At 45.0% G+C, this 26,857-nt stretch overlaps 2 protein-coding genes across 2 annotated transcripts; both read left to right on the top strand.

The window, feature by feature from the left end:
- The first annotated feature begins 859 nt into the window (after window positions 1-859).
- sptlc2b (serine palmitoyltransferase, long chain base subunit 2b) lies at window positions 860-16,608 on the top strand. The gene is made up of 12 exons (XM_079216197.1): window positions 860-1,052; window positions 3,753-3,947; window positions 4,088-4,242; window positions 5,251-5,399; window positions 6,002-6,126; window positions 7,859-7,952; window positions 8,460-8,565; window positions 9,425-9,644; window positions 10,126-10,252; window positions 13,266-13,401; window positions 13,581-13,710; window positions 14,692-16,608. The coding sequence occupies exons 1-12, from the start codon at window positions 909-911 to the stop codon at window positions 14,803-14,805; spliced, it is 1,695 nt and encodes a 564-aa protein (XP_079072323.1). The 5' UTR covers window positions 860-908; the 3' UTR covers window positions 14,806-16,608.
- A 1,189-nt stretch (window positions 16,609-17,797) lies between these two features.
- Window positions 17,798-25,621, top strand: ism2b (isthmin 2b; the record flags this gene model as incomplete). The annotated part of the gene is made up of 6 exons (XM_079215395.1): window positions 17,798-17,908; window positions 21,158-21,409; window positions 22,192-22,525; window positions 24,248-24,385; window positions 24,497-24,565; window positions 25,104-25,621. The coding sequence occupies 6 exons, from the start codon at window positions 17,798-17,800 to the stop codon at window positions 25,619-25,621; spliced, it is 1,422 nt and encodes a 473-aa protein (XP_079071521.1).
- Window positions 25,622-26,857: the final 1,236 nt, after the last annotated feature.

Genomic DNA, 26,857 nt, shown 5'->3' with positions numbered 1-26,857 from the left:
TTAGCTAAACACAAGATGTTCCTTTAATGCAAAGTAGACTTTTAACCACCTGCATACATGGTGAAAAGTGGCCAGTGTGGCTTTATCATTCTTCCATTGCTTTTTTTTGTTCCTTTGGGAATCACCTTGGAGACAGCCTTGACCCGTGTTTTGCATCTCCACGCCCAGGTGAGCAGTCGCGTCACTGGACGAGGGGACTGGGCTGACGCCTAAGCAAAGGTTATTATGGGTTATTTCCATGGGCGGGGCTTAAGGGGTTTCAGTTTAAGGACGTCCCACCTGAAGAGAGGCGACGCCTAGCAAAGAGTGAGAGGTAGGACAGAGCGCTCACTCTGTTCAACATTAACATGCCACACACATTGTCACTCAATTACAGAAAACCTTGGCAAATCTTTTGTTTGTGCTTATTATTAAGATTGATCATATCTAATTATTCAGTTAATTGTTGGGTTATTTTTCACACAAGGCATACAGGAAATAAGATACCTATTTCTGCAATTTCTTAATTCCCCAAATGAATGTGTGAACTTGTTAATTGACATAAAGGTAGTCACATGTAAACATATTGAGTTTTATAAATACTGCACAGCGTTTATAACACGTACACTTGTAAAGAGAAAAGCCTTTGAATTCCCCACTAGAGCACAAATACAAAGGATGTGATGTTATCTACAGCCTTGGTACGAGTTACGCATCTTCTTTACATAGACGATATTTGTACTGGAGAAACAGCGTCAGCCAATGAAAATGCTCGAGGGCGTGTATTTCCGGCGGGCTCGTGCGGTCACAGCGCATAGTGGGCGTTCAATCTGTCTTCTCCTCTAGCTCATACATGACTTCACGATTAACGTTACACAAGTTGGGAAACTTCATATCTAGACATTTTCAGACGCAGACGGCCGACAAAGATGACGGAAAGCTCCGCGAACAAGCTGCAAAACGGAGATGCCTGTCACCGGAACTCAAAGGATAAAAAAGCCACCAAAAATGGCTTCGTGAAGAACCACTGTCTGTTCCAACAGCCGCAGAAGTACCGTCGCCCCCGGGAGCGGGTAAGGCCCAACCGCCATCGGCTCTACGGGGACCGTACACACGCTGTTGTGTCCTAGCATAGTTTGAATTAAGAACAACACGTTAAGTCACCTGTTATTGGTTGCTCCTGTTTGTATTGCGGCTGTATATATATCTATATATATATATATATATCTATGTCTATATCTCTATATATATATATAGATAGATATAGACATAGATATATATACTTGTTCTGTAGTGTTTGCGGGCAAACGTACAGTGTGAGCTACACATGACGTCATAGCGTCACCACAAGTAAACTGTACGATGAGCTAATGTAGCGTTAGCTCATCCTTTAGCTGGTAGTTTATACAGCGGCCTGTGTGTGGGCATATTTCAAGCTAGCTAGCGGTTGGGTTTCGTAACGTTTCTCTCATTTATTATCTAAAAAGTTCATATTATTAACATTCTTGGTTGTTTCCTGTTTACAAATTGAGCTTCAAGCAGTAATGCTAGTGTGTGTAATGGACGCTGCACTTGTTTTGTGTTAGGAACTTGTTGTTTAACGGTACAGGCCACCGGATCAGGGAGGTTGTAGTGGGGACTTTTGTGTAACATTACACTCTGTTGTGTAGCCCGGTCTCTGTTTACACTGAAGAGGACCAGGGCCCTGCCGTGGTGTCTCCTGGGAGAGAGGGCCTGCTTCACATGACACTTCAGGGTGGAGGAATGTCTCCAAGCTCTGAAGGGTGTGGCCCCTCCTACGTTGGATTGAAAACACTGTGTGTGTGTGTGTGTGTGTGTGTGTGTGTGTGTGTGTGTGTGTGTGTGTGTGTGTGTGTGTGTGCGTGTGTGGTGGTAGTGTAGGTGACCTACACACACACACACACACACACACACACACACACACATATGGCACACACTTGTTTTTTCAGTTGTTTAGGTTCAACGCACAAGATAAATCTAAAAAGCACACGTACTGTGCTAGACATGCATCGCTCTCATGAGAGAACATCACATTCCAGACTTCAAAAGCATAATACTGTCAACATGAAGTGGATTTACAAAAATTAGGTCCAGGTGCTTTGGCTGTCAAACGAATTACACCCTTATGCATTTAATAATCCATCTTGCCAGAAGCAACGGTTTTACCATGTGATGTTTATACCTCTCAGATGAACGAGGCCAGTATGTGCATTATTTTAATGATGTTGAACAGTGTGATTTGATTGGACCAACCCGAATGATTATGCGCTGCATTTAAGCAGGTTTGTAATGCTTAGGATTGCTATCGGCAAAGTGACATCACGCCATACGGCTGTCACATGAGCTCTGCTGGTTCTTGATGAGGCAACTGAAATTGGAGTTGGATGCACCTATGAACTCCTCTTGTAAACCTATGTTTACAAGAGGAACGAGGTGTGTAAGAAGGGTGTGTCTCTTGTGTATGTACAGTCAGTGTTTCATGAATCAGCTGCTCTCTTTCTGTTAGCTCATTTAAACCAGTATAGTGTACAGATCATTTCCCAGTATATCTGAGTCTCAGTCACAGACCGGTAATAAATGTCCTCCTGTGGTGTCCCCTTGTTGAGCTTGCCATAATTCCCATATTGACAAAATAGGAAACTGGTTAGAAGAAGCAGGATTTTTATGAAACTAACAGCTTTCAGCGGGGATGGTGGTATCAATAATCGCTTTGTAAAAATGCGATTTGCTTTTCTATAGAGGAATTACTCACTTATTAAAAACAAAAACAAACAGACAACATGTGTTATTGCCTGCACTACGATTAAGATCACCTCTTGAATTGCAGAGCAATCTTATTTAAAAAGCAGATTTCTTCACGGAGACAGTTGCTGTCCAGTTTTAAACAAGCAGCACAGGTCTGCCTCTTCTCAGTCCTGTTTGTCCACAGGTATAAAAGACGAAGCAAATATGACGTCAATCAAGCTGTGTTTAGCTGCAGTGGTTGGCATCAGCATGCAACCGCCTGTTTGAACGATGTACCTAGATGTGAATGTGTTCCCTGTTTGACAGTTCTTAAACCATGGCTTCTGGTCTGCTGCTCATACAAGGATTTGTATTTAACTCCAGAGAAAGGGACCTGTTTGACTGGCTTTAAACAAACACACACACACACACACACACACACACACACACACACACACACACACACACACACACACACACACACACACAGTGCTCTCCCGTTCCCTGGCTCAGAGGTATTTCTTGGAGAAGCATGACTGGTCACATGAGGTCTGGTTGCTAAGCTGCTGGGCAAGAGCCTTTAATGAGTGACCACCCTCTTTTGTTTAACGTTGGTTTTGTAGGCCGCCAGTCCACAGTCTAGCTCCAAATTATGCTCGTACTTTTTAAACGTTTTTGTGGAGCTCCTGCAGTGTGTAGCCACATTATATATGGTCTCATAATCCTAAATCAAAATTGCTATTGATAAAACCCAGTGGATTAGAGCCCTGGGCTGTTGGTCCATGGGGACCTGGGCATGGTTAGGTCTCCATTACATTTCATTTAGCTGACGCTTTTATCCAAAGCGACTTACACTAAGTCCATGAATTAACACGCTTATTGTAGCCTTCATTAGGTGTCAAACTCTTTCCATGAAAAACCAAATTTGAACAAATCAGCCCTGTGGTTGTCCAGTGTGTGCCCAGCTTGCTCTGGATTGGTGCGCTCTGCTTTCTATCACAATTTATTGGGCTTTTTTTGTCCCTCAGAACCAAAATGTCACAACCAACCCCAGCCTGTACAAGAAGCCCTTTGAGGAGTCATTTGAGGAGACTCCTCTGCTGGTGGCCGTGCTCACCTACATGGGCTATGGCATCCTCACCGTCTTTGGCTACCTCCGAGACTTCCTTCGTCACTGGAGCATCGAGAAGTGCCACGTGGCTCGGGAGAAAGAGGACCAGAGGGTAAAGTAACTAACTAACTAACTGAACGTGAAGCCATTCAAGGTTAATTCAGTCACAGAATCACTTCCAAGACTTTCTTTGAGAAACTACTCGTACGTTTTCCTAAGAAATCTCCCACACTTTCCTATGTCCCCATGCAGGATTTTGTTCCCCTCTATCAGGACTTTGAGAACTTTTACACCAGGAACTTGTACATGAGAATTCGAGACAACTGGAACCGACCCATCTGTAGTGTCCCTGGTGCGAAGATGGACATTGTGGAGAACGTCTCTCACGACTTCAATTGGACCTTTGAGTATGTTGCTGCATTGTGTGGGTGTGGGTGTGGGGATGTGTGTGTGTGGTGGGGGTGTGTGTGTGTGGGTGTGTGGTTGATTCAGAAGGTGTTTCCATGACGGTCATTACTCCCCAGAGGTGTGTTTCTGTGCTGCGGATTCTCAACAGGAAGTTCACTGATTTACTCTTAAAGTCACTGACGACCTATTTCATAATAAGTGTGACTTCAGATAGTTCTGTTGAAAGCTCTGGTATGTGTCACATGATACTAGATGTATGTCAACTCATTTTTGGTTTTCAAAAGGATCATTTATAAAACAATTTTTGAGGGTTACAAGTGTGAATAAAATATATATATATATATATATATATATATATATATATATATATATATATATATATATATATATTAAAAAATGTGTGTATATATTTATTTTATGTTTTCTTTATTTCTAATTAATTATCTGATTTAATTGATAATAATAATTTAGGATAGGAATATATGTCTATATAAACATTTTTGCTTATATATATATATATATATTCCTTTTCAGTCTTTCTGTTTTGTATATTATATAGAATATTGTATTGTATTGTAATGATTGACACACAAATACTGAACTATACTCACCCAAAGCAGCCCTGAACACACTCTACTAATGACAGGTAGCAGCGTGACACCGTCTGCTATCAATGCAACACAAAACTGAAATGATTGGCATAGTTGAATTTATTCTTCATTACTCATTTTATTTCCTGTTTTTACCTCAAGGACATTGTGAATGTCTCGTGCCACAGTTCTGTGATGCAAAATAAGTAATATATATGCAAACTGCCTTGATCACAGCGAAGACCGTGTCAAATGTCCCTTTTTATCTCATTGACATCGATTGTAGCTGCCAGTTATATAATAAAGGATAACATTGTTCAGGAACTGGTCGCAGGGCAACCAGGGGAAGGCAGGCACACCGTTTGAAGATAATTCTTTCTATTTGGAGTCGGGGCGCTAATTCACCGTCTCCCTCAGGCACACAGGCAGAGTGGTGAAGGACGTCATCAACATGGGCTCGTACAATTACCTGGGCTTTGCCGAGAACACCGGGGCTTGTGCCGATGCTGCCACGGAGGTCACGGAAAAGTATGGCGTTGGAGTGGCAAGCTCCCGCTGTGAGATGGGTGAGCATCAAAAGAAAAGACGATCTGTTTGTAGAAGCGTTCTGGATTTGCCATCGCATAAGAGTGCGTTTAACACTAGATTGAGTAAATTCAAGATCAAATGGGCCTCAGCTGGTGAACAGCTGTTCTCTCTTTTGTCCGTCGCTCTTGGCGTATAACCGAGGCAGCAGGCTGGAATGGTTTTGAAGGACTGAGAGGTTGAGTTTGAATTGTAGTGAAGCATTGTGAAAGTTCCGGTCCAGTTCAGTTCAGCACAGTTAGCTGCCTGCTTTTGACGTTGGCAGCTACTCGGTATGAGTCGCACACGAGACCTCTTGTTGTCTTAAGCAAAAGAAAAACAACTGTGGTTTATTCAGCTTTGTTTACAGCCTAGCTTGCAGTTTTTGTTTCTGTTGAGTAGAATTGAGTGACACAATGCATGCGTGTCCTTGTGCACGAGATAAACGAAGCAGGAGAAAAACAGCTCCGCTACTAGAGGTAAAAACCTCCAACGGTGGACTGACTCCACTGTTTGCTCCACAGGTATTGGAAGGAAAGCGCCACTTAAAGTGACAGTTCACTGATGGGACGGTGTAGTTAAACTGAGATGACGTTGTTTGCAGGGAACCTGGACATTCACGAGGAGCTGGAGCACTTGGTTGCCAGGTTCCTGGGTGTTGAGTCATCCATGACTTTTGGCATGGGCTTTGCTACCAACTCCATGAACATTCCTGCCCTCACCGGGAAGGTATGTCATTCACTTCCTTTGATTTGTTTTTCTACTAATTGCGTTTTCTGTGTGATTTTTTTTTTAAGTGCATTGTCCCCTGTATCCATACTGTAATGCTATGCAAGTGTCTTTAACAGTTAACTGTTCAGGAAAACCACAGTTTCCTGTGTAATGTGAAAACGGCTACATTTCCACATGCACATCCAAGTTAGAAGAGTTCAGACTGTTCCAAAACACACCAGCGTCCGGCCAAAGCGTTTAAAACATCTTGAGGGCGCGGGGTCAGGGATTGATATTCAACATTTCCCAGCCGCTGCTGTTCTCACTCCAACAAATCACACATACTTGCGTCCTTACTTGTCCTCTTCTTCCCTCAATCTGGCCTCAACAGGAAGTAGATATCTGAACTGAAAGGCGTGTGTAACTTGTGAGTCACAAGACACATTTCCTGACAACCACATGAGCAAAAAAAAAAAAAGACACGAACAATGAGAGAGAGAGAAGTTTACAGTAAGTATTTGAGTCACTGCTAGGGATGGCTATTATATCTACTCTTATTGACACTCCTTATAGGTTCAGTTCCTTATTTATACTATTTTTGGTTATTTTTCATTACTAAATATTTGCTTTTAAATTAAAAAAAGAATACATAAAGAAAAGGATCAGAATTTATTTATATTTTAAGTTTAACAAAATGTTGTGCAAGAATGGTGTTTACAACAGCAAAGTCCCTATAAACTCTCTATATATATATATATATTCCTTAAACAAATGTAAGATGTGTGAATGAAGAAGTATGAGTCTCATACTGTCTTGCTGATGAACCTCGGTCAGATGCCACAGGCCTGCTTTGTCTCCGCCAGCAGATACGTTTACAGGAACTCACTCAGCTAACAGATGGACTACATTTTGTTTCTTTTAGCCTAGCGAGCTATCACTGAGCTCGTGTTATCATAGAGGCGTGGCCGAGAGGCTGAGACACAGCAGGTTGAAACCGTGCTCGTTGAACAGGTTACGCTATTTATTGCTCTTACTCACAGTAATGAGTGTAATTGCCGTAGTTGTCGTCACTGTGTGTGTGTGTGTGTGTGTGTGTGTGTGTGTGTGTGTGTGTGTGACAGAGAGCAGAGGCGATGCCGCAGCAGTAAAATAAGCTCCAACAAAACATTGGAGCTTATCAATACTCCGGTATTTATTAAATTAGCAGCTTTTACTGCCCATATCACCAGGTTCATGAATACTTAACTATACCTGCACTGATATCGCACATCTTTATGTCATAACAAGCCCATTTACTCATTGACCAGAGGAAAGGATGTGAGACGTGGATAAAGTGTCAGCTGTGCTTATGATGTCATGAACTAAATATGTCCAGTGCATGTGGATATCACACTCTATGAGAAGCTTGGACAAAGATAGAGATGAATCATAGTATGGCTTTAATTTTAAATGGGATCATCATTTAGAATATTCCAAAAAAAGATAAGTAAGATGAATAAGTAATGTTTGCCAAACAAAAAGAACCGTGTATGACCTTGTCCTACTTTCATGGGCACTATATGTCAGTCCATCTATTCATGGCAGCAGGTAGAGTCTGGACTAGGAAGACATTGCTCAACACTAAACCCTCCCAGCATGTGAAATCCTGCGTATTACAATTCTGCAAGCAAAGCCTGATGTATGCACTGAGATCATCCGCTCATGGAACCCACGTTATTTGAAAAAGATTGTCTTTCCTTCTTGTTCGTAGGGTTGTCTTGTTCTGAGCGACGAGCTGAATCACGCCTCTCTGGTGCTGGGGGCCCGCTTGTCTGGCGCCACTATCCGGGTCTTCAAACACAACAGTGGGTGACCTCTAATAACGAGCACATTGCGCAACAACAGCTGGATAGAATGGTGCATTAGAGCACACCCAATGTCTGCAGTAACACAGAACACCGGGTTGAAGCGGCTCTTTCAACACGATGAGACAGGATTTAGCCAACGGCAGAGCAAATACATTTAACATGGGTGTGAGTTACAGCACTCTGACTTTATTCCCACAGTTCTATATTTACTTAACTACCACCTTGTGGTGTGATGTGCTAAATTGAATCACACATTTGCAGATTGGTAGGTGTGGTGTGATTTTTTTTAAAACGTATATATTTGTGTGGTGGGGCTGACTTACTGTTATCTAAGCTCACACAACAACAGGAAACGGGCGGGTTGACTGCTAAGCAAAGGCTCTCAATGCTTGGAAGGGCTGCTGTCATTAAAATATTGACCCTCATCCACGAGCTAAACAAAGCTCTCATATTACAAACAAATACATACTTAGACAACCAACCTCTTCTCTCTTTGTATTGTAGACATGCAAAGCCTGGAGAAGCTGCTGAGAGACGCTATCGCTCACGGGCAGCCGAGGACCCACCGCCCCTGGAAGAAAATTCTCATTGTGGTGGAGGGAATATACAGGTACACAATATAACACACACAGGGCACAGGGGACTTCTACACACACATGGCTGCTTGGACTAGATGATTAAGTTAACATAGCGAAGTGTTATTTCTGCTATTACTGTTATTTCACCACATGACATCATCACATTGATTACTGCCATTTACTTAACATGTAATGAGATATATATATATATATATATATATATATATATATATATATATATATATATATTTCACTGTGTTCTTCCATGTGTTTGCTGTAATACCAGTGTTAGTAAATGGATAACTTCACAGTGTGACACCGCTGTAAAAGCTATTTTTGTGATATGAACATCCCCGTCTTATGATACGTGAAGTCATACTTCAGCTTACAATTCAATGTCGGAACATTCTCTGCATTTATTTCACTGCTGAATGTATAAAACATACACGACAAAGACATTCGCGATTAGACGAAGTGTAAATGACTATTTATAGTGCACACAGTGTTTTAACCTTGATGGCAGCACTCCCTAAGATCACTTTGTTTACATATGGATAGTAATGGCTATATGGAAGTGTGTCCTCGCTCCTTTAAGCATAACATGCTCCTTGTTCTTTGCAGTGTACTTACTGTAAAGCCAATCGATCCTGTTGATCAATAGAGTTCTCGGAGAAACATGCTTAATGCAACATTAATGAAGTTTCATTTCCACTGGGATTTTCAAAGTAAAAGCTTCAACACATCCAGGAGCTTCAGGCAGAATAATGACAAGGAAGTGAGAAAGCTCAAAACATTCAAATGCACTGTGTATGTATTAGTCTACGCATGTCATTACTATTGTGGGACCACTCTGAATGTGTTTATCGCTGTCGTCATGTTCTCGTCCTGAAGTATGGAGGGGTCCATCGTGCGCCTGCCAGAGGTGGTTGCTCTGAAGAAGCGCTACAAGGCGTACCTGTACCTGGACGAGGCCCACAGCATCGGGGCTCTGGGGCCCAACGGCAAAGGAGTGGTGGACTACTTCGGCCTGAATCCCAGAGATGTCGACATCATGATGGGAACATTCACCAAGAGCTTCGGTGCTGCTGGAGGATACATTGGAGGCACACAGGTTGGGGAACCCTTGCACAGATAACATTAAGGCTGTGAGGCCACACAGGGGGGTAGAAAGCCGAAAGTGTTCGGGACGTTCTGATTAAAGTAGCGGGAACACTCGTACTCTTTAGGGACTTCAGCAACTTCACACTTCTGGTTCAGCAAGCGTGTCATTGTTTTGGTATTACTTACCAGCAATGGGAAATGTAGCTTCCTGTTCTACTGAATGGAATTAATTCAGTGTAAGCTTTCACTTTCAGTCAGAGTAGAGCTGCAAACAAGGCTGCTTCTAGGTCTAGGTTCAGAACAATATACAAATACAGCGTACAGATACAGCGTATTGAAACTTGCATTTTTGCACCTTATTGTTTATTACACCTCACACACTTAATATACACATACATACATACTTGCACTTTTGCACTTGTCATTCAAATGAAATGGATAACTATTGTAGTTCTTAAATAAAAGTGACTTGAATATCATTTCTCTGTCAGGCCCTGGTCGACTACCTGCGGTGCCACTCTCACAGCGCCATGTACGCGACCTCCATCTCCCCTCCAGTGGCCCAGCAGATCATCACCTCTATGAAGAGCATCATGGGAGAGGACGGCACCACTCTGGGTAGGTGCCAGAACATGAGACGCTCTGTATCGGCAGCAGCGCTGCGTAATGGGAAGAGAGTGCACTAAAGGCTGCTTCACCACTAGCCGTCCCAGAGACAGAGAGGGGCGGACTTCATGTTGTACGTTGGGTGCCATTTGCAGAAGATATGCAGAAGCCTTTGGGTGGGAAAGACTCACAGCTAGTAGAACTGTCAATATGATTTGATGGCTTAGCACAGCATGCTATCTGCAACTGACATTTCAGTTACAGTTCCATCAATGACCAAATGATGTCAGTATAAGCTTAAGTTTCAGACTAAATTCATCCCTGTAACAAAGGACTGGTTACTCCAGTGTTCATCCCAGCCAGGAGCTTCATGCTAAGATCTACAGCCAACTAGCAGTTATTTCCCAGTAACTACAGGTGTGCTTTATGCCTTGTGTGAACCCATTCTAGATGAGATGTAAATGTCACATTTAGATTGGCTGTTGGTGAGTTCTCTCTTTGTAAAACTGAATCACATGAGGTTTATTTTCAATAATTGTAGTTGTTTTTTCACGACCCAGTGAATCATACACATACATCCATCCTACAGTGTGATTGTGTCTCTTCAGCATGGTTTCGCATGGTTAAGGTTCTCTCTGTAGTCCTCCGACAGCAGCCTCCTTCTTGTCTGTCCTTCAGAATGCATCACATTTATAAAGCTGATGTCCCATTCAGCCCAGGCTGCTGTACGGTCTTGATGTGGTGGTATGTTGACTCTTCTACCCTCTGCCTTTTATGGCTTTCAGATGTGAGTTTTTACGTGTGCTTCTCTGCCTTCCTGCTGGGTACAAAGCAGCATGGTGCTCAGGGCCAGAGGTCTGTGCCGGTCCAACCCGGTTGGACTCATCTCCTACGCACACAAACAGGTCACTAAGTCGTGTTTCTTTAGCAGGAACGGCTCCCCTTTACTCTTTCCGAGGCTTGATTGATGCAGCCTCCCTTTAAAATACTGACTTAAGATCAGATTACCTTGCTCCCCAGTCATTCAACCATTAGGTACAGGACCAACCACCTGGAGCAACCTTTTATAGTGTGACTTTTCCACACTGTCTTTAACTCTCCAAACCATTTCTGAGAAGAGACGGCCGGACTGGCTGACCTTACAACGTAGCCTGACAAGCTTCCTTGTAGGAGACTAACAGGCTGATTGGTTGCAGACCCCTCACTCTTTGAAATGCAGGCCTTTGAAGATTTAGGCACTGACACAAAGTCAAAGAGACGGTTGCGCTGCCTGCTAACAGTTTGTTCCTGCGTCCAAGTAGCTGGGGACGGCTAGCCCTGCATCAGAAAGGACATTTGTGGTTTGAAGCTCGCATCAATCAGACATGTAGATGATGCATAAGGGTTCAGGACGGGCGACGCTTTCTATATGAAAGTAGTGCTGAAACAGCTTTGGAGTCCTTGACTGGGGAAAACAACTCTGGATAAATCTAATGTCTGGCTTTGTTGTGTCTCAGGGTGCTTTAAAGCCCAGTGGCTCAGGCCGGGTGTGTTGCTGTTGGCCCTTGCCGAGGTGCCGTGTGGTTATTTGTTTGGTTAAGATGCCGTGGACTCAGACTTCAGAGGGTGAACCGTCTGTGTGCGTCAGACTGACACGTGAGGATTGATCCCCTGTTTAGTTTCAGGCCCCTGATATTGACTTATAGTATCCTGGTTGTCTTCAAAGGCAAGTGGTGTAGCACGGTCTGCAAATACGTGTAGTTCATGATGAATGACATGCACTCATCCTCTTGTGTTCGTTACTGGAGCAGGACTGAGCTCAGTCATTTGACTCTACTTTACATCAGTTTTATTAAACTAACTTGTGCGGTCAGATGATATTCATGTTTGGGCTGGGCGGTATGGCCAAACATTCATATCACGGTATTTTGTAAGATTCTGGCGGTTTCACGGTTTATCACAGTATTTTTTTCCGAATGAACACATTAATTTATTGACGCCGAAAAGGACCGCCATCGTTATTCACCACTCGCTTGCAACTGGCGAGCAGCTGTTTTGATTGGTACATAGGGAGCTAAACCTGGAGGGATTTAGGACCCAGGGGAATCCCTTCATACTAGTGGCGCATGTGCAGCCGTAACGACTATTGTCATTTTTCGGCAGGCAGCAACATTTAATGTTTACAGTCACAGCTGCATGTACAGCGGTCTGAGCTACTTACGTCTCACGAATAGAAGTTGACTCATGGTTTGAAAGAAATGACATCGCCAAAATGCATGCTGGGTAAAGCCCGCCTACTCAGCCGCGAGAAGAGACTTCTTCCTGCACAAGAAGAGTCTTCCTGTGTGGGCGGTGTCATTTACCCAGCATGCATTTTGGCGATGTCATTTCTTTCAAACCATGAGTCAAGTGAGTCACCATGAGACGTAAGTAGCTCGGTCCGCTGCTCCTTCAGCTTCAAGCTGTGAACATTAACTGCTGTTGCTGCCAAACAGCGGCGACCGGTATGAAGGTATGTGAAAAATTCATATTGTACTGAAAACTGAAACAGCCCTAATTCATGTTCTTAAATTCAAACGCAGGCTAAATATAGAGAAGAATGCTGAAATCACCAGTGATGGATTACTCTGCAAAAGAACACGCTGTTTCTTTTACCAGGCCCCTGAACAAGAGCTCATATAAGGTTTTATGAGGCTTCCACTTACGAAAACAAAAAACAATGTGTTGTTGTACCTGCTCACCCCGTGTGTGTGTGTGTGTGTGTGTGTGTGTGTGTGTGTGTGTGTGTGTGTGTGTGTGTGTGTGTGTGTGTGTGTGTGTGTGTGCGTGTGTGTGTGTCAGTCTTAAGTGATAAACTTGTAGATACTGCTTAACAAGGTTGCAACTATTTAAATTATATGTCCAACGGATGAGAAAAGGGCCGGCTTCATTCATGGTGTTACGCTGCAGCTAGAGCAAAGTAATGTATACAATTCCACTTTAAACGAGCGTGACGAGGCGTCTGTCCACCTGGTTGAATATCCTCCTCTTCCTCGCTCCTGTGCAGGTGCTGACCGCCTCAGACAGCTCTCAGAGAACACCACCTACTTCCGCAGGAAACTCCGTGAAAAGGGCTTCATCATCTACGGCAACGACGACTCTCCTGTAGTACCCATGATGCTCTACATGCCTGCCAAAATTGGGTATGAAACTCTCCCGCATTCACTATTATTTAATATATTTCCACTGCTTTAAACATCAAGGATAATTAGTGTGTGGAACATGTTTATGATTTCAGTTTCACACATTTAAAGAGAGGTGGTGAAGAGCTCACATCATCAGTTAGGGTTGGCTGTGGCTAACGTTGCCGTTGCTTTTTAAGGGCATTTGGCCGGGAGATGTTGAAGAGGAACATCGGCACGGTGGTCGTCGGCTTCCCAGCGACGCCCATCATCGAGTCCAGGGCGCGCTTCTGCGTGTCGGCGGCTCACACCAGAGAGATGCTCGACACCGTAAGTCTGGATGACCCGTCCGAAACACAACATGGAGGACTAGCTGTGTTTATATTAAAGACAGTTTTATGCCCAACCACTCGGCGACATATTAATCAGTGGGTTCCTTAAAGTGTTCCGCTTGCAGTTGGAGCAAAACAACTTAAAAAGCAGCATAAAAATCATTCGAAATGGTCGTTAGCACGTCGGCACAAACTGGAAAAATGTCTCTACGGATGTTTGCATTAGCTCCCCTGTCGTCTCGTATATGGAAGATGATCACCTTTAATGGGAAGATGAGGAAAACTACTTTCTTGAATGCTGCCATTTGGTCTTGTTTTATCATTTGAGATATGAAGCGTAAGACATCTGACATGTGTGATTGACTTGGATCTACCTACCTGACTGCTGACTGCCACTGTTCTACATACACGTCTGTCTGTCTGTCCACATGTGCAAAGTGTGAGTGCGCCTGTTGAATCCTGACGCTCCCAATGTGTCCTTTATTATAAAAGACCTAGCAAGGCCAAGCTGCCTCTAAGAATTACAGCGCGGCTCAGACGGAGACTTTCATTTGAGCTGCTCTGTCTCTCCAAAGACGCTTCATTCATCTTGCTGAGGAGCGTGTCAACACCGCGTGTAATAGTCCATTTAAAGGGCATCAGCCTGCCTTTGTAGAGCACTTTGAGGAGCCGCTTTTCTCCGTCTCGGGAACAGCCAGCTCTCGCTATTCCTCAAAGCGTGGAATCAGAAGAAAGGTCAGGAGGAAGGTAAATTGTTTCCAGGTGGCCTGCAGTGTTGCAATGCTGATACAAGCTCTGGTGGAACGGCGTGGAGGAGTTCCTGTTCAGTTGTTTGGCTTTCCAGCGTAGTTAAGGCTCGCCACTTAATTTAGCACCTGCAAATGCAACGGTTTCAAGTTGTCACGCTACGTGATGTTTGATTTGATTGGCATAAACACTTTTGGGATTGAGACTAATGGCCTTCCCGTTCTCTTGCCAGGCGCTGGCGGCCACAGACGAAGTGGGCGACGTGCTGCAGCTGAAATACTCCAGACGGGAACAGCCTCTCCCCTCGCTTGGGTGGATGTCCGAGGAGAGCCTGCTTCAAGACTGAGCAGCGCCTCCATCCCCGCCTCCCGCGTTCTTGTCTGGTGTCTTTCTTGGTCTCCGTGGACTCTCCAGAAGCAAAGGCTTCCCTTTATGAAACCTGCGCACCAGCCTGTGTGCAACGCCACTTCAGTTTGTCCTAACGTATTGGGACTGCACCTGTCCCACACCAAGCCCTATTCCTGTGTGCACATGGAATGTGTATCTTATTTGTGCAATAACAACAACAACGTGGAGTCTCTTTGTAGTTCACACAACCTAGAGTGAAGTCGACCATGTTTTGCCATGAGCTCCTACTCTTGCACTTGGAAAAAAGAAAATAAGAAACCCGATCATAGCGGTGGCTATGATGAACACATGAAAAAATGATATATGTAAATATTATTTATCCCAAAGTTGGCATTGCTGCTATAGGCTAGCGTCCCAAACCTCAAGTCGAGACATTATTTCACAGGAGCAACATTAGCGTATGTACTCATAGTATTTATCTGATGGCTTTTTTCTAATCACTTTTACTTGAATGGAGTAGAGGATACTGGGTTCTTTCGCCTACCAAAGGATGTATATGTATAGATATGTTTTCTACCGTTTCTCTTAAATACAAACCGATGTTCCTAACGAAAACATTTAACAGAGAAAGAATCCCAGGGAGCAAGACTAAGGAATATTTGTATTGCTTATTTTCTAGAGATATTTTTCAGCCTTATTACTGTTTACACCTGCACTCAAAAACTTGAGCCCAGTGTCTTTAACATTTCTATGAGCTAATGAGCTAATGAGCTACATGTGTGACTTGTTGTTTTGCGCAGTCCTTCCTGCTTAACCGTCGCCACGGTTCCAGTGTCGACGGCACGATGGCGCTGTAACGTGGATCTGTATGTATGACGATGGGCTGCACGCGCATCTGAGTTACAGACGGCTTTATTTATTCACAATGCCTTTATCATCATTCCTCTTATTATTATTATTATTATTATTATTATTATTTTAATCTGAAAGGCAGCTCCAAATGTGTCCCCGTGTGTTTTCACTGACTATCCACACGTCTTCACTTCAGTGCCGGCGCTACTGACGGGCATTGTCCATGCACAGATGACGTAGTATTCGCAAGATTTGTATGGGTATGCTTCAAATGTCGTTGTTTTATTCTAATGATTTGTGGTCTTTGGAGCTCTTCTTCTGGACTGACGTTCCATATCAACCTGCTTTCAGTGTTTTGTTTTGCTATTTTTGTCTTTTCAGTGTGAGGTCACCCCAAACATTTCTGACATGTCCATGTTAAATATTCTGTTCCTCCGTGTGTTTTATGTTCCGCAATGTGACCAGTCCTATAAATGTTCATCAGTGATTCCACTCAAGTTTAGAGAAGCTTTTGTTTGTTTTCTTTTGCATTTTAACAACACATCATTTCATATGAACTGCATTGTTGTCTTTGAGCGAGTCATTCCAATATTGTTGTTTTTCTTCAACGAAAATGACGAATAACAACTCTGTGACGCGTTGGCTTTCAATGCACTTAAAGTAAAAGGTGGAACAGATGATTATGGTCCTGGTTTCTGCCCATGGAGGCAAGCAGACGGCAGCGTTCCCTCTTTGAAGTGAAAGTGAAGAGACCTCAACGTGTTTGAGTTGCTTGGAGCTCTTTGATGGATCACAGCCTGCCGACCACAAACACCTGAAACTGACCTGCAGTGACCACACCGTGCTTATCAGCTGCTTTTGCCCTTGGGTTGGTATTTGGGTTGAAGATAAACCACTTGGAGTTTGTTGACCGTGCTGCAAAGATTAAAATCACTTTCTTTGTATCAAGTATCTGGAATGGGTTTGTGTTTATTTTACAGAAGGCACACACACACGCACACACACACACACAGACTAGTCACAACTTAAAAGCTCATGACGAACATGTCTGAAAGCCTTTGGACTCGAGTCACTGGGCCTGCCGTTACCCAGCATTCCACACGAGCCAGTCATTTACTCCCGTCTTCACATGGTATTTTAATGAAATCCTCTGCCAGTGGGATGAGATAATGACTTGTTTCCAGAGTTTAGAAAATGGCAAAACAAGCCTAAAAAAAGAACAAGTTGTAGGAACGAGTGAGAAAGTTTCTCACGGCAGCGGCTGAGTTTTTCACTCACTTTAAAATGTGCAATTCAGAAGAGAGAGTACATGTCCTGCTGGTAGCCTCCTGAGGGTCTGTGTGAACTAAACCGTGTAACACACACACACACACACACACACACACACACACACACACACACACACACACACACACACACACACACACACACACACACACACACACAGCTGTGAGCAATAAGAAGCTTCCCACCCCCACCTCCTTCAGCATCAACCTTCTGGGTGCGTGCGTAAAAGGCGAGTTTACCGAGACCGGTTGGCTGGGCGGTACACACACACACACACACACACGCGCGCATCCTCTCGAACTCGTGGATGAACTTCAGCTGCATAATGGATTAACGCATCAGACAGATAGCAACAACGCACAGCATACTATGAACTCCAGATGTCAATGTATTGGAAGAGAACAGCCACCCACGACGGCGTGACTCACCGTTTGAGTCGCTGAATACGCGAGCGGCGGTGCGGACGGAGGGATTCTGCGTGGGGCATTTCACGTCTTTCTGGTGCTTAAAGCTCTTCCAACTGTGTGTTTATGGGGAAGAGAAGCGAGGAGCTCGAGCCGCCACACGGACTGACGGTATAGCTGCGGAGGCGCGGGCACCAGACATGGAGAGCGCGCGGGCTTCCTCTGGCTGCGCATCTTCATAAAGTGCGACACTTCGAGACCGACGACGCCGCAAAGTTCCTCCTCTGTCCCCGGGAGTCCACGCTGTGACAGCCGGACGAGCAGCAGGACGCGCTGCCCCCCTCACCCTCCTCCCCACCCCAGGGCGCTGCTTCAGGGAGAAGAGTTGGAGAGGAAGCCTCCTCCGAAACTTTACGCATCTTCTCGGGAAGCTTCGCGGCAGAGAACATGTGTCAAGAGGTCGCGAGCAGATTCCCCGCGCTGCTCCTGCTGGTGTCGGTGCTCCTCGTGGGCTCGGGCACGGGGTTTCCCACCCGGCACAAGAAGGTCGCCCACAAGGTACGCGTCCTCACACTTTGATGTTGGCTTTCTTTGACTTCTTTTTTTTTTTTCAACTTTAGCAAGTTGCAGCAACAAGTTTAAAAAAAAAAGTCTTAAAATCACAAGGAAAAGCTTCTTTTTTGTCTCCATTACTTAGCTCAAGTTAGCTTGGTGGAGTATCTTTGCTAACTTGTAAAATGGGTTTGGAAAACTCACATTTTGTGGTCCGCTTTATTGCTTAATATCATACCTTCATTTATGTTGACAGATTTTTCTTTTGAGAAAATTGATTGAAACAAAATAATTGCCATACTAATATTAAATGTGCCATTAATACGTGTGGGGTACTCGAATCAGGTGCCTTTTTTAAAAAATATTATGAGTTAGTAATCCAACACATTCTATGTTCATTTGCTGGTCTTTTTTTATATAAAATGTTGACTGTCATAGAAAAGAAGTGAAGCTGCTATCCTGATCTGGAAGGTCTCCTCCCCAGTAGAGTACGGTCTCCCAGCACTGGGCATACTGGGCAGTGTGAGGTGTGTCTCTGGGAATGTTTATGTTGCGCACGGACACATTTGGATATCAAAGCCTTTTAGTGTGTGTGTGTTTGGGTCAGGGTTCAGTTTTTGCCTTTGAACACTGCTTCTTGTGTGGCCTCGCATAGATTCCCTATTGGGACCCTCTCATCATCTGATTGATGTCAAAGCAGAACCGGAGGAGGAGGAGGAACCGATTAGTGAGGAGACGAAAGACTCTCACTGTGGCGTTCATTTCATTCACCAAAAGGCTGCAGTTGGTGACTCCGTGCCCTCGCCGGTGACCTGCTGTACGCGGCGGATGGAGAGGAGAGATTAGTTCAGTAAAGCGGGGGCCCGGTAACGAGAGGCTTATGTGACCAGAACAAGGCGAGCCCTCGTCGTCTCTCACACTGGCGCTCGGGTCAAGTGTCATTCATCTGATTGTTTACATTGGCTCTTTTTTTGTGTTAATGTGGAATTTCCTGTTTTGGGTTTTACCCCCATCCCTCAGCGGAGAAGAGGAGGAGTTTGTGTTGAAGTGGCCTCTTTTTCTAAATATCTAGACCGGTTTGCCCCGACTGTTTTGTACCCCCACTTTCCACCCCGACCTCCACAACCGAAGCCTGATTCCACCAGGCATGCATTTGTTGTCCCGTTTCCATTTTCTAAAGATGGCGATCAAAGAGCGGCCATAGTTTATTGTTCTTGTGTAATGGTTTGGAAACGGCCAAGTGCCGAGGCCTTTGATATCTGCGGGCACATAAATCAGGGCTGCCACACCGCCTGCCTGCCTTCCCAGCCTGCCCCCCCAACCCCAACCGGATTCCATCCCCGCTGCCCCCCATCCGGTCTCCCTGACCTGAATGCGTGTCACCGTGAGCGGTAGATATGACAGCCGCTCAAAATGGACCCAGTCTTTTCAGTTTGGTAAGAGGAGGACGCGATGCACCGCCAAAGGGCTGGATTTAATGTGTGTGTCGGAGAGAAGCCTACCAGACCAGACCGAGGTCCCCCACTGCATCCAGATAGCCTCACTGTTACACACACTGCATGCCATCAGCCATCAGGCCTTTGATCAGAAGAGAGGAGAGCAGGATCAGAGAGAACGAGGGGGAGGAGGAGAGTGATATACAGGGCGAAAGAATACAGGATCCAGATGTGTAACAAGAGGCGATGAGGAGGGTGTGAAAGTATGTGGCCTCTCTCGTGACTCTGGACCCTCTGTTTGTGTGCATGTTGGTGTGTAACGTGAACGCAGTCACTGCTGGTCAGATAGGACTGCGATGCACTCGTGCTGCTCACAACAGGCCAGTAACACGGGCAGAAGGAGCATCATGCAGGAGGACTTCTCCAATGAGGTGTGAGTCACCAGACATTAGGTGTAAGATTTTTATTGTTTGCATTCTTAGAAGAAGGAATATTTGTTTTATAGAAATGCACAAAGATCTACTGCATAAAATGTCAGGCAATAATATAACATCCAAGGTGATGTCTTCAAATGTCTTTTGTCTGAACAATACCCAAATATCCTCCTTTTACGATGATATTGATCAGAGAAACAACACATTTTCACAATTAGTAGCTTCATCTAGATTTTCTTTGTCACGTTTGCTTGTAAAATGGACGAATCGATTGTCACAATAGTTGGCGATTCTTTTTCTTAATCGAGTAGCGGGTCTTCCAACATTAGATCCAGTGCTGAAACGTATCCAGGGGATAAAATGAGACAAAGGCTGAACATGCTACTTGTCATCACCAGTTTGCAGATATCTGGGGAGGGGGCCAACTTCTCTTCATCCATCATTTATCATGCTTGACAGGCCGCTTCTCTAAACAGGCATTATGTGTTCACATGCTGGAATTTGACCGACCACATAACTTCTTTATGGGACAATTCACAGGCCGTCAGTGAAAAGTACGCCCTGTTCTCGAGGCCATAACTTTAAATCATCCACCGTTGGGTCATTGATTCAGACAATTCTTCTCCTCTTTAGGCCTCCAACTGCAACTGGTTTGTTCTGAGCAGACCACAACCCGGCTCATGTCTGAACTCAAGGTCCAGTCCAATCATATGTTTGAGCCAATTTAGCCTTTCGAGGATATAGACGTGAGTGACTTTAGTTACTTTACCAGTGTCAGGTATGAAGAGATATGGTCCTATAAGCCATGAAACGCACACATCCACCTTTCAGCGACTATATTCCTGACACAGTACACACATCTACAACTCCCCACTGTTATAATGTCACCATTAATCACCATACATCTCAGAGATCAACATTTCTTCCTGCTGGGCTCAGTAGCTGGAAAACCTGGAAGGTCGGATGAAGTGGCGGCAGCGCAGCAGGTTCAGACGCGCTCGCACCAGCCCAGGGGTCCCACGCCTCCCAGGCCCTCTCATTAAAGCTAAAAGAGGATCCCTCTGGCACAGGCCCCCCTTTGTCCACAGCCTGGATGCCATGACTGTTGTGGGAAAAAAAAGAAAAGAATGCAATGAACGAAGGCTGCTGGTTAGTTGGATGCCTCGGGGGCTCTGTGGAATTGCTGACCACGCTATAACGTGGTAGATGGTTTCAAGGTTTCTTCCTGGAGACGGAGCGGAGCACTAATTGTTTTTTCATCAATGAGTCACCATAAATTCTAGCTTCATTAACCCTGTGATTCGTTTACGGTGATGTCTGCACACGGTACATCTTCTGGCCATCCATTTAGTCTCTTTAATTATTCCACTATGTTATTGTTTCAGGCTCATGGCCACCTGATGCACAGCGGTGGGGTCCAATATGGGCCCGAGGCTTTGGAGCAGCAGAACCAAGTCCAGAGTCTCCCGTCTGAGCCCCACGGCCCCCAGAGGAGGTGGTCCCACCCCCAGCACCGCTCCGTTGGGGTTCTTCCACAGCCTGAGCCTGAGGAGGAGACCAAACCCTTCATCCTGGACCTCAAGAACTTTCCAGACCTGGCCAATGCTGACATCAACTCACAGAACCCCAACATACAGGTGAGTCTCTCAGATAGCCGTATATATTAAACAGGCTCTGAGATCCATTAAGTCCTCATCGTCTTCTAAATCGACCCAAAACGTTCAAAAGGATGTTCTGTTCCACTTACCTCAGGGCAGTTATCCTCTCCATCTCTGGTCCGCGTAACCAGGATGTGTTGGAGGGACATAATGATGTCCACGTCCAGGACGGAACCGATGACGTAGCAAACTCTGACTAAAAGATATATTCAGACAAATGAAAGCATTTCCAATCCTCATCCATCTTTCCAAAAAGATTTCCCCTGTAGTTGCATGGTCTTCACATCAGCTGAAGTACTGTAGCATGGAGGATGAGTCATCTTGAGCTAATGAGAGGTAGTTCTCCAGAATAAATGCTCATATTCTCTCCCTGAGAGCATCGCTTGCTTGGCTGAATACTCATGCTCACGTCTGGCTGGCTGGCTTGGATCAGCGGGTTCACTTGCTAAAAAACTCCTCAGCCGATTAGAGTTTTCTTGAGAAGAGCTTGTAACTCCAAAGTATTGGCAGCAAAATCAGAGCCAATGCCGCAATACTGGACAGTTCAATGGTGTGTTGTGTCATTGTCTTCTCCTCCCGGTTCATAAGTCATTTCTAAGTTCGACAGTCACGCTTAGATGTGTGGTCTTGGTTTAATAGTTCAGACTAGTAGCAGAGAGTTGGTAGACCTTTTTAAGCCCTAACCATAAAGTATGGTCGTGCCATGCAGTCACAGCAGCAGCCACATATTCAGACTGAGTCCCTTTTCTATTTCTGCACAGGTAACCATTGAGGTGGTGGACGACCCTCAGATGGAGGTGGAGATGGACCTCGCCAAGGAAAAGGACTGGCTACCTTCCTCCTCCTCACCCTCTTCCACAGTGGATTGGATCGGAGGCAAGAAGCTTTTCTGGCCACTTTTCTGGAGTTACACCGACAGCGACTCCGCCGAGGACAGCAACAGCCGGTCAGGCGTGGGGGAAACTGGCGAGGAAGAGGAGGAGGAGGAGGAGGATTACTCCCTGGACGGCAGCGAAGAACCCTTACCCAGCGGAGTGGGCGAAGACTGGGATACACGTTGGAACGAAGGCTGGGATCCAATACAGAGCTACTATGGTAAGTTTGCCAAGTGCTACACTGGTCTGCTAGTACCGCCGCACGGCTCTTTTAGATATGACTTCATCACAATGATTATGGCTTTTAGAAAACGACCAAAATGTATCCTGTGAGTTTTACCAAATAAAGGGAATGCAAAAAGGGAAAATATGGAAACGCAGTTACTGAATTTATCATGTGAAAAAAGAGATAATGGAAATGTCTGGAAGGAGAGACAGAGGGCGGCGTGATGACCGTCTTCACAATCAGAGAGCCAACCGATGCCAGCGTGCGAGGCAGCGTGAGCATTCGACCATCAGGGCATTGTGGGTAATGCCCGCTTTGAAGTCGACACTGGTCGTGCTGGTCGCAGAGGCCCGCCTTTTGAAGATGGGTCCGATGCGCTCGCTAATGGCAGCGTGAGGCCGCCACTGTTCCCTGGGACAAAACGGTCCTCTGCCTGTGGACAATTAGAGGGCAGATTTGGAACACAGAATGACAGGGGCCATTCGGGCCGGCCCTTTTCATCCTTCCCCCGGGACCCCTTGCCCCCTCCCCTCCAGCCCAGACTCTGGCGGCACTCACTGCCTTCTGCGGCTCAGCCTTTAGAGCCAGATCAAGAATTTCGGGGGGCTTTCAGGGCTCTGCATAACTTTTACAGCTCTTTTTCCGCCTTCCTCTGGTTGGAAAACATGTTGTGTCTCGGCCTGCACAGGCCGCGTATTTATTGGTAAAGATGGTAAATAATTAGCGAGAAAGGTGTAGACGGTGAATGAAAAAGGCAAGTAGTGTGTCCAATCAGAGCGCAGTCATGGCTCGCCACAGATCTGTCACAAAAATACAAATCTGTGTATGATTGGTCTATTTGTTTTCAAACTTCTACCGTTGTGTTGTAACCTCAAAATGTGGGAGCAGGTGGCTCTTTTTACTCTTCAAGCTTTCCCTTCTCCATCATATATATATATATATATATATATATATATATATATATATATATATATATATATATATATATATATTTATTTTAACTGTTAGTCGAGCCAGCAAAAGGCAACAATGCTTATTAAGTGGTCACATCTAAAGACTCCGTGAACATAACTCAAGGATGTCTGCCTTGGCTTCTTCTGTAATTAAGACTCTCCTGAGACCTCCTTCCCGTTTGGCCACATGGCGAGTTGGCAGCGCCCTCAAAGTCAAATTGGGTGCTCGCTACACCCAAGCTGGTATTTCTGCACCCACCTCTCGCCTTTAATCAAGAATGACTTGTTTTCAGTGTTATTAACACCACAAGGAAACATGGTGCGGAGGCGGACAGCCACAGCACAGCTTCTCTCTCTAATTTGACCGAGGCCTTCTTAAAAAGAATATGGGTTTGCATGGGAAAGGTTGGACATTGTCATGTATATGGAATGAGAAAGTCCAGTCCTGGATAAGACTGTTGAAGTCCATGCTGAGGTTTCTTTAGCACAAAACTGACCGGTGTTTTGTTGTTTGTGGGTTTTTTCCTAACGTCAATAAACCTTTGACGTAGTTTATTAAATACAGTGCATCTATGAATTATAATCTGTTCCAGGAAGCAGGATGCAGAGCTCCTGTAACTCTAATTTGAATTCCATGCTTTTATTTTGTATTTCTCTCATTTGTAAATGTTTGCGCTTAACAGAATCCGATGAGTTTTCATAGGTTTCGAGGTAGGTCTGAGTTGGTGGCACTGACCGTCTGCACGTTGTTTCCTCTCCACAGAGAAGGAGACGGATGAGTGGACTCCCTGGTCTCCCTGTTCAGCGACATGTGGAAACGGGGAGAAGAAGAGGACTAAATCCTGTGGCTACTCCTGCACGCTGACGGAGGCCTCGAGGTGCGACCTGGAGCCTTGTCCTGGTGAGATCATGTGTCCCTTCAAGAGAGAACGATGATAAACCAAAGCCAGAGTATTTAGGTTATGGTCTACCTTCCCAGCTGTTGTTTTAATCTACAGCTCTCTCTTTGTAGGCGACGACAACACTGTGGTAGAGCCTTTCCCCTTTGAGATGGAGAACGGCACCGAGCCATTTGGTACAGGTGAGGAAGTGCTCCATAACATCTTTCATTAGCTCAGTGGTTCTCAAACTTTTTCTGTCCTCTACTTTGGAGGAAGGACAATGTCCGCGCCCCACCGCCCCAACAAAATTGTGTCCAACTTTTTGTGATAATTTTTTAAATAATACAATAAAGAAAATGTAAATCCCTTTCAAGTAAACCAGATTGCTCCATCTGGCAAATAAAGTTTGATCTGTCCCAAAAATTACTAATATTTGGCAAAAAAAATACTTATTTTGGCTCCAAATAACCTGTTTTGCATGAATATATTTTCAAGATAATGACAATAACGTTCAACCTGTGCAAAACAGAATGAGTGCAGATGTGTGAGCATCAGGTTGTATCCGTATTAGTGGCTGCAGTGAGCAGCTTTCCTCTACACATCTTTATAAACGGGGTGGTAGATTTGATACGGCTCTCAATTCATGCTCAATGTTGAGCTTAGATCTATATTCTGTTTTGAGAGACGCAACAGCAGAAAAGCTGATCTCATGTATTATTGCGGTCCTCTTTCCAATAGATGTGGACAGCTGTGAGAAGTGGCTGAACTGTAAGAGCGAGTTCCTCCAGAAGTACCTCCACCAGGTGTTGTCTGAGCTGCCCAGCTGCCCCTGCTCCTACCCCTCCAAAGTGGCGTACACTGTAGTCAGTGTCTACGATGACAATCACGGCCGACCGTTCCGATGGCGCGACGCCAGCGGCCCCAAGGAGCGCCTGGACATCTACAAGCCGTCGGCGCGGAGCTGCATCCGCTCGGCCCTCTCCAGCGACTTGTCTACTCCCGCAGCGCAGCACTGTTGTTATGGCGATCGTGGTCGGCTGATCACGCGCGGGAAAAGCGCAGGAACGCCAAACCTGATCAGCACGGAGGTCTCGCCTGAGCTGCACTTTAAAGTCGATGTGCTGCCTTGGATTCTCTGCAAGGGAGACTGGAGTCGCTTCCATGCCGTGCGGCCGCCGAATAATGGATTGAGCTGCCCGGAAAACCCCTATGAAGACGTGTTCATGAATGAACTGGAGGAGGCCCGGGAGTACTGAGGGGCCACAGCCAAAACGACCACTTCACTCAGAGTCACAGGGCCCAGTCCTAATTTTGAAGAGGAGACTGTCTTTTCTAAAAGTCATGAAATGTTCCCTCTGAACCATGCTGTGCATCATGCATTCACCCATCACTGACGCAGAGGACACATTTGTGGTTGGGGTATTTGTGGGGTTTAGGTATGACTGTAAAGTGTGGCTGTCTCAAGTTAGGATTTAGCAGCGTCCTGATATCCGGCTCAACGGAACTGAATTACGAGAATGGGGAAAAAAAAGCAGTGTTCTCCCATCGCTTGCCGACCTGTTTTACATCTGGTCTCTCTTTATATTTACTCTCTCCTGGGTGCGTGTGAGCATGATGTCTACATACTGGCTTTTTGATGATGTCCTGGAGCTCTTGTGATTGACAATAGCAACATATGGTAAACATCCAGATCATGCTTCTTGTAGGTTTTACATTAGTAAATGTATAAATGTGGGCTGGGTATATTGATGAAGCAAACACATGCATGGAAAGAGTCCAACAGAAGAATATATAATAACTATGCTGCTACAATATAAACTCCTTCAGGTTTTACAAAGGCATTAGAGGAACAATACGACAGGACATCGGGAACCCAAAAGATGCCACATTGTTTTGGGACACTAAACTTAGTAATGTTAGAAGAATTTAGGATCTCAACCAGAGAGGTAAGCTAAAAGGATTTGACACATTGTGCTGTCTGCTGAGAATTATGAGAATATTCTATTAGCATTAATGGTACTGGAACGGCACATTTGATTGGAAATGTTTTGTCACACAGATTGATTTCATATGTTTCCTCACATTTTGACAAACGGGAAGAGATATGATCTGGGTGCCAAAGAGTTAAAAATCAGACGATGGGTGCTCGTGTAAATCCAGCTCCCAAATCTCTACGGTGCAAATGTAGGAAAACGTCCTTTCTGCAGTGAGTGGATTGTGCTCATAGATCTCTACAATGTTCTCAGGGGGACTAACTGACCACAATAAACTCATTTGTTAATTTACCTCGACGTCCAAGCACTATTGGAACCAGTACAAAGTGTATTGTGATGAAGGCTAGTAGAAGCGTATCGGATGTCTTATCCTGATTGTAATTGATGAGCAGGTGATGCTCTATGTGCAGTTTCAAAAAGCAGTTGGAACCCTTATAACTGAAGAGTTGATGCAGTGTGTGTGTGTGTGTGGTAGAAAGATGCCATTGGTACTTAAAC

Source organism: Taurulus bubalis (genome assembly GCF_910589615.1).
Source record: "Taurulus bubalis genome assembly, chromosome: 3".
NCBI lineage: Eukaryota > Metazoa > Chordata > Actinopteri > Perciformes > Cottidae > Taurulus > Taurulus bubalis.
The sequence above is the reverse complement of the archived record's forward strand: the minus strand, read 5'-3'. Positions and strand labels throughout refer to the sequence as shown.

What these genes read in the sequence shown, in the direction of transcription:
- sptlc2b (XM_079216197.1), top strand. Translation starts at nt 909, where the DNA reads ATGACGGAAAGCTCCGCGAACAAGCTGCAAAACGGAGATGCCTGTCAC. An exon ending in AAGCTCCCGCTGTGAGATGG is followed by an intron (nt 5,400 to 6,001) that starts GTGAGCATCAAA and finishes CGTTGTTTGCAG; the next exon opens with GGAACCTGGACATTCACGAG. An exon ending in GTGGTGGAGGGAATATACAG is followed by an intron (nt 8,566 to 9,424) that starts GTACACAATATA and finishes CTCGTCCTGAAG; the next exon opens with TATGGAGGGGTCCATCGTGC.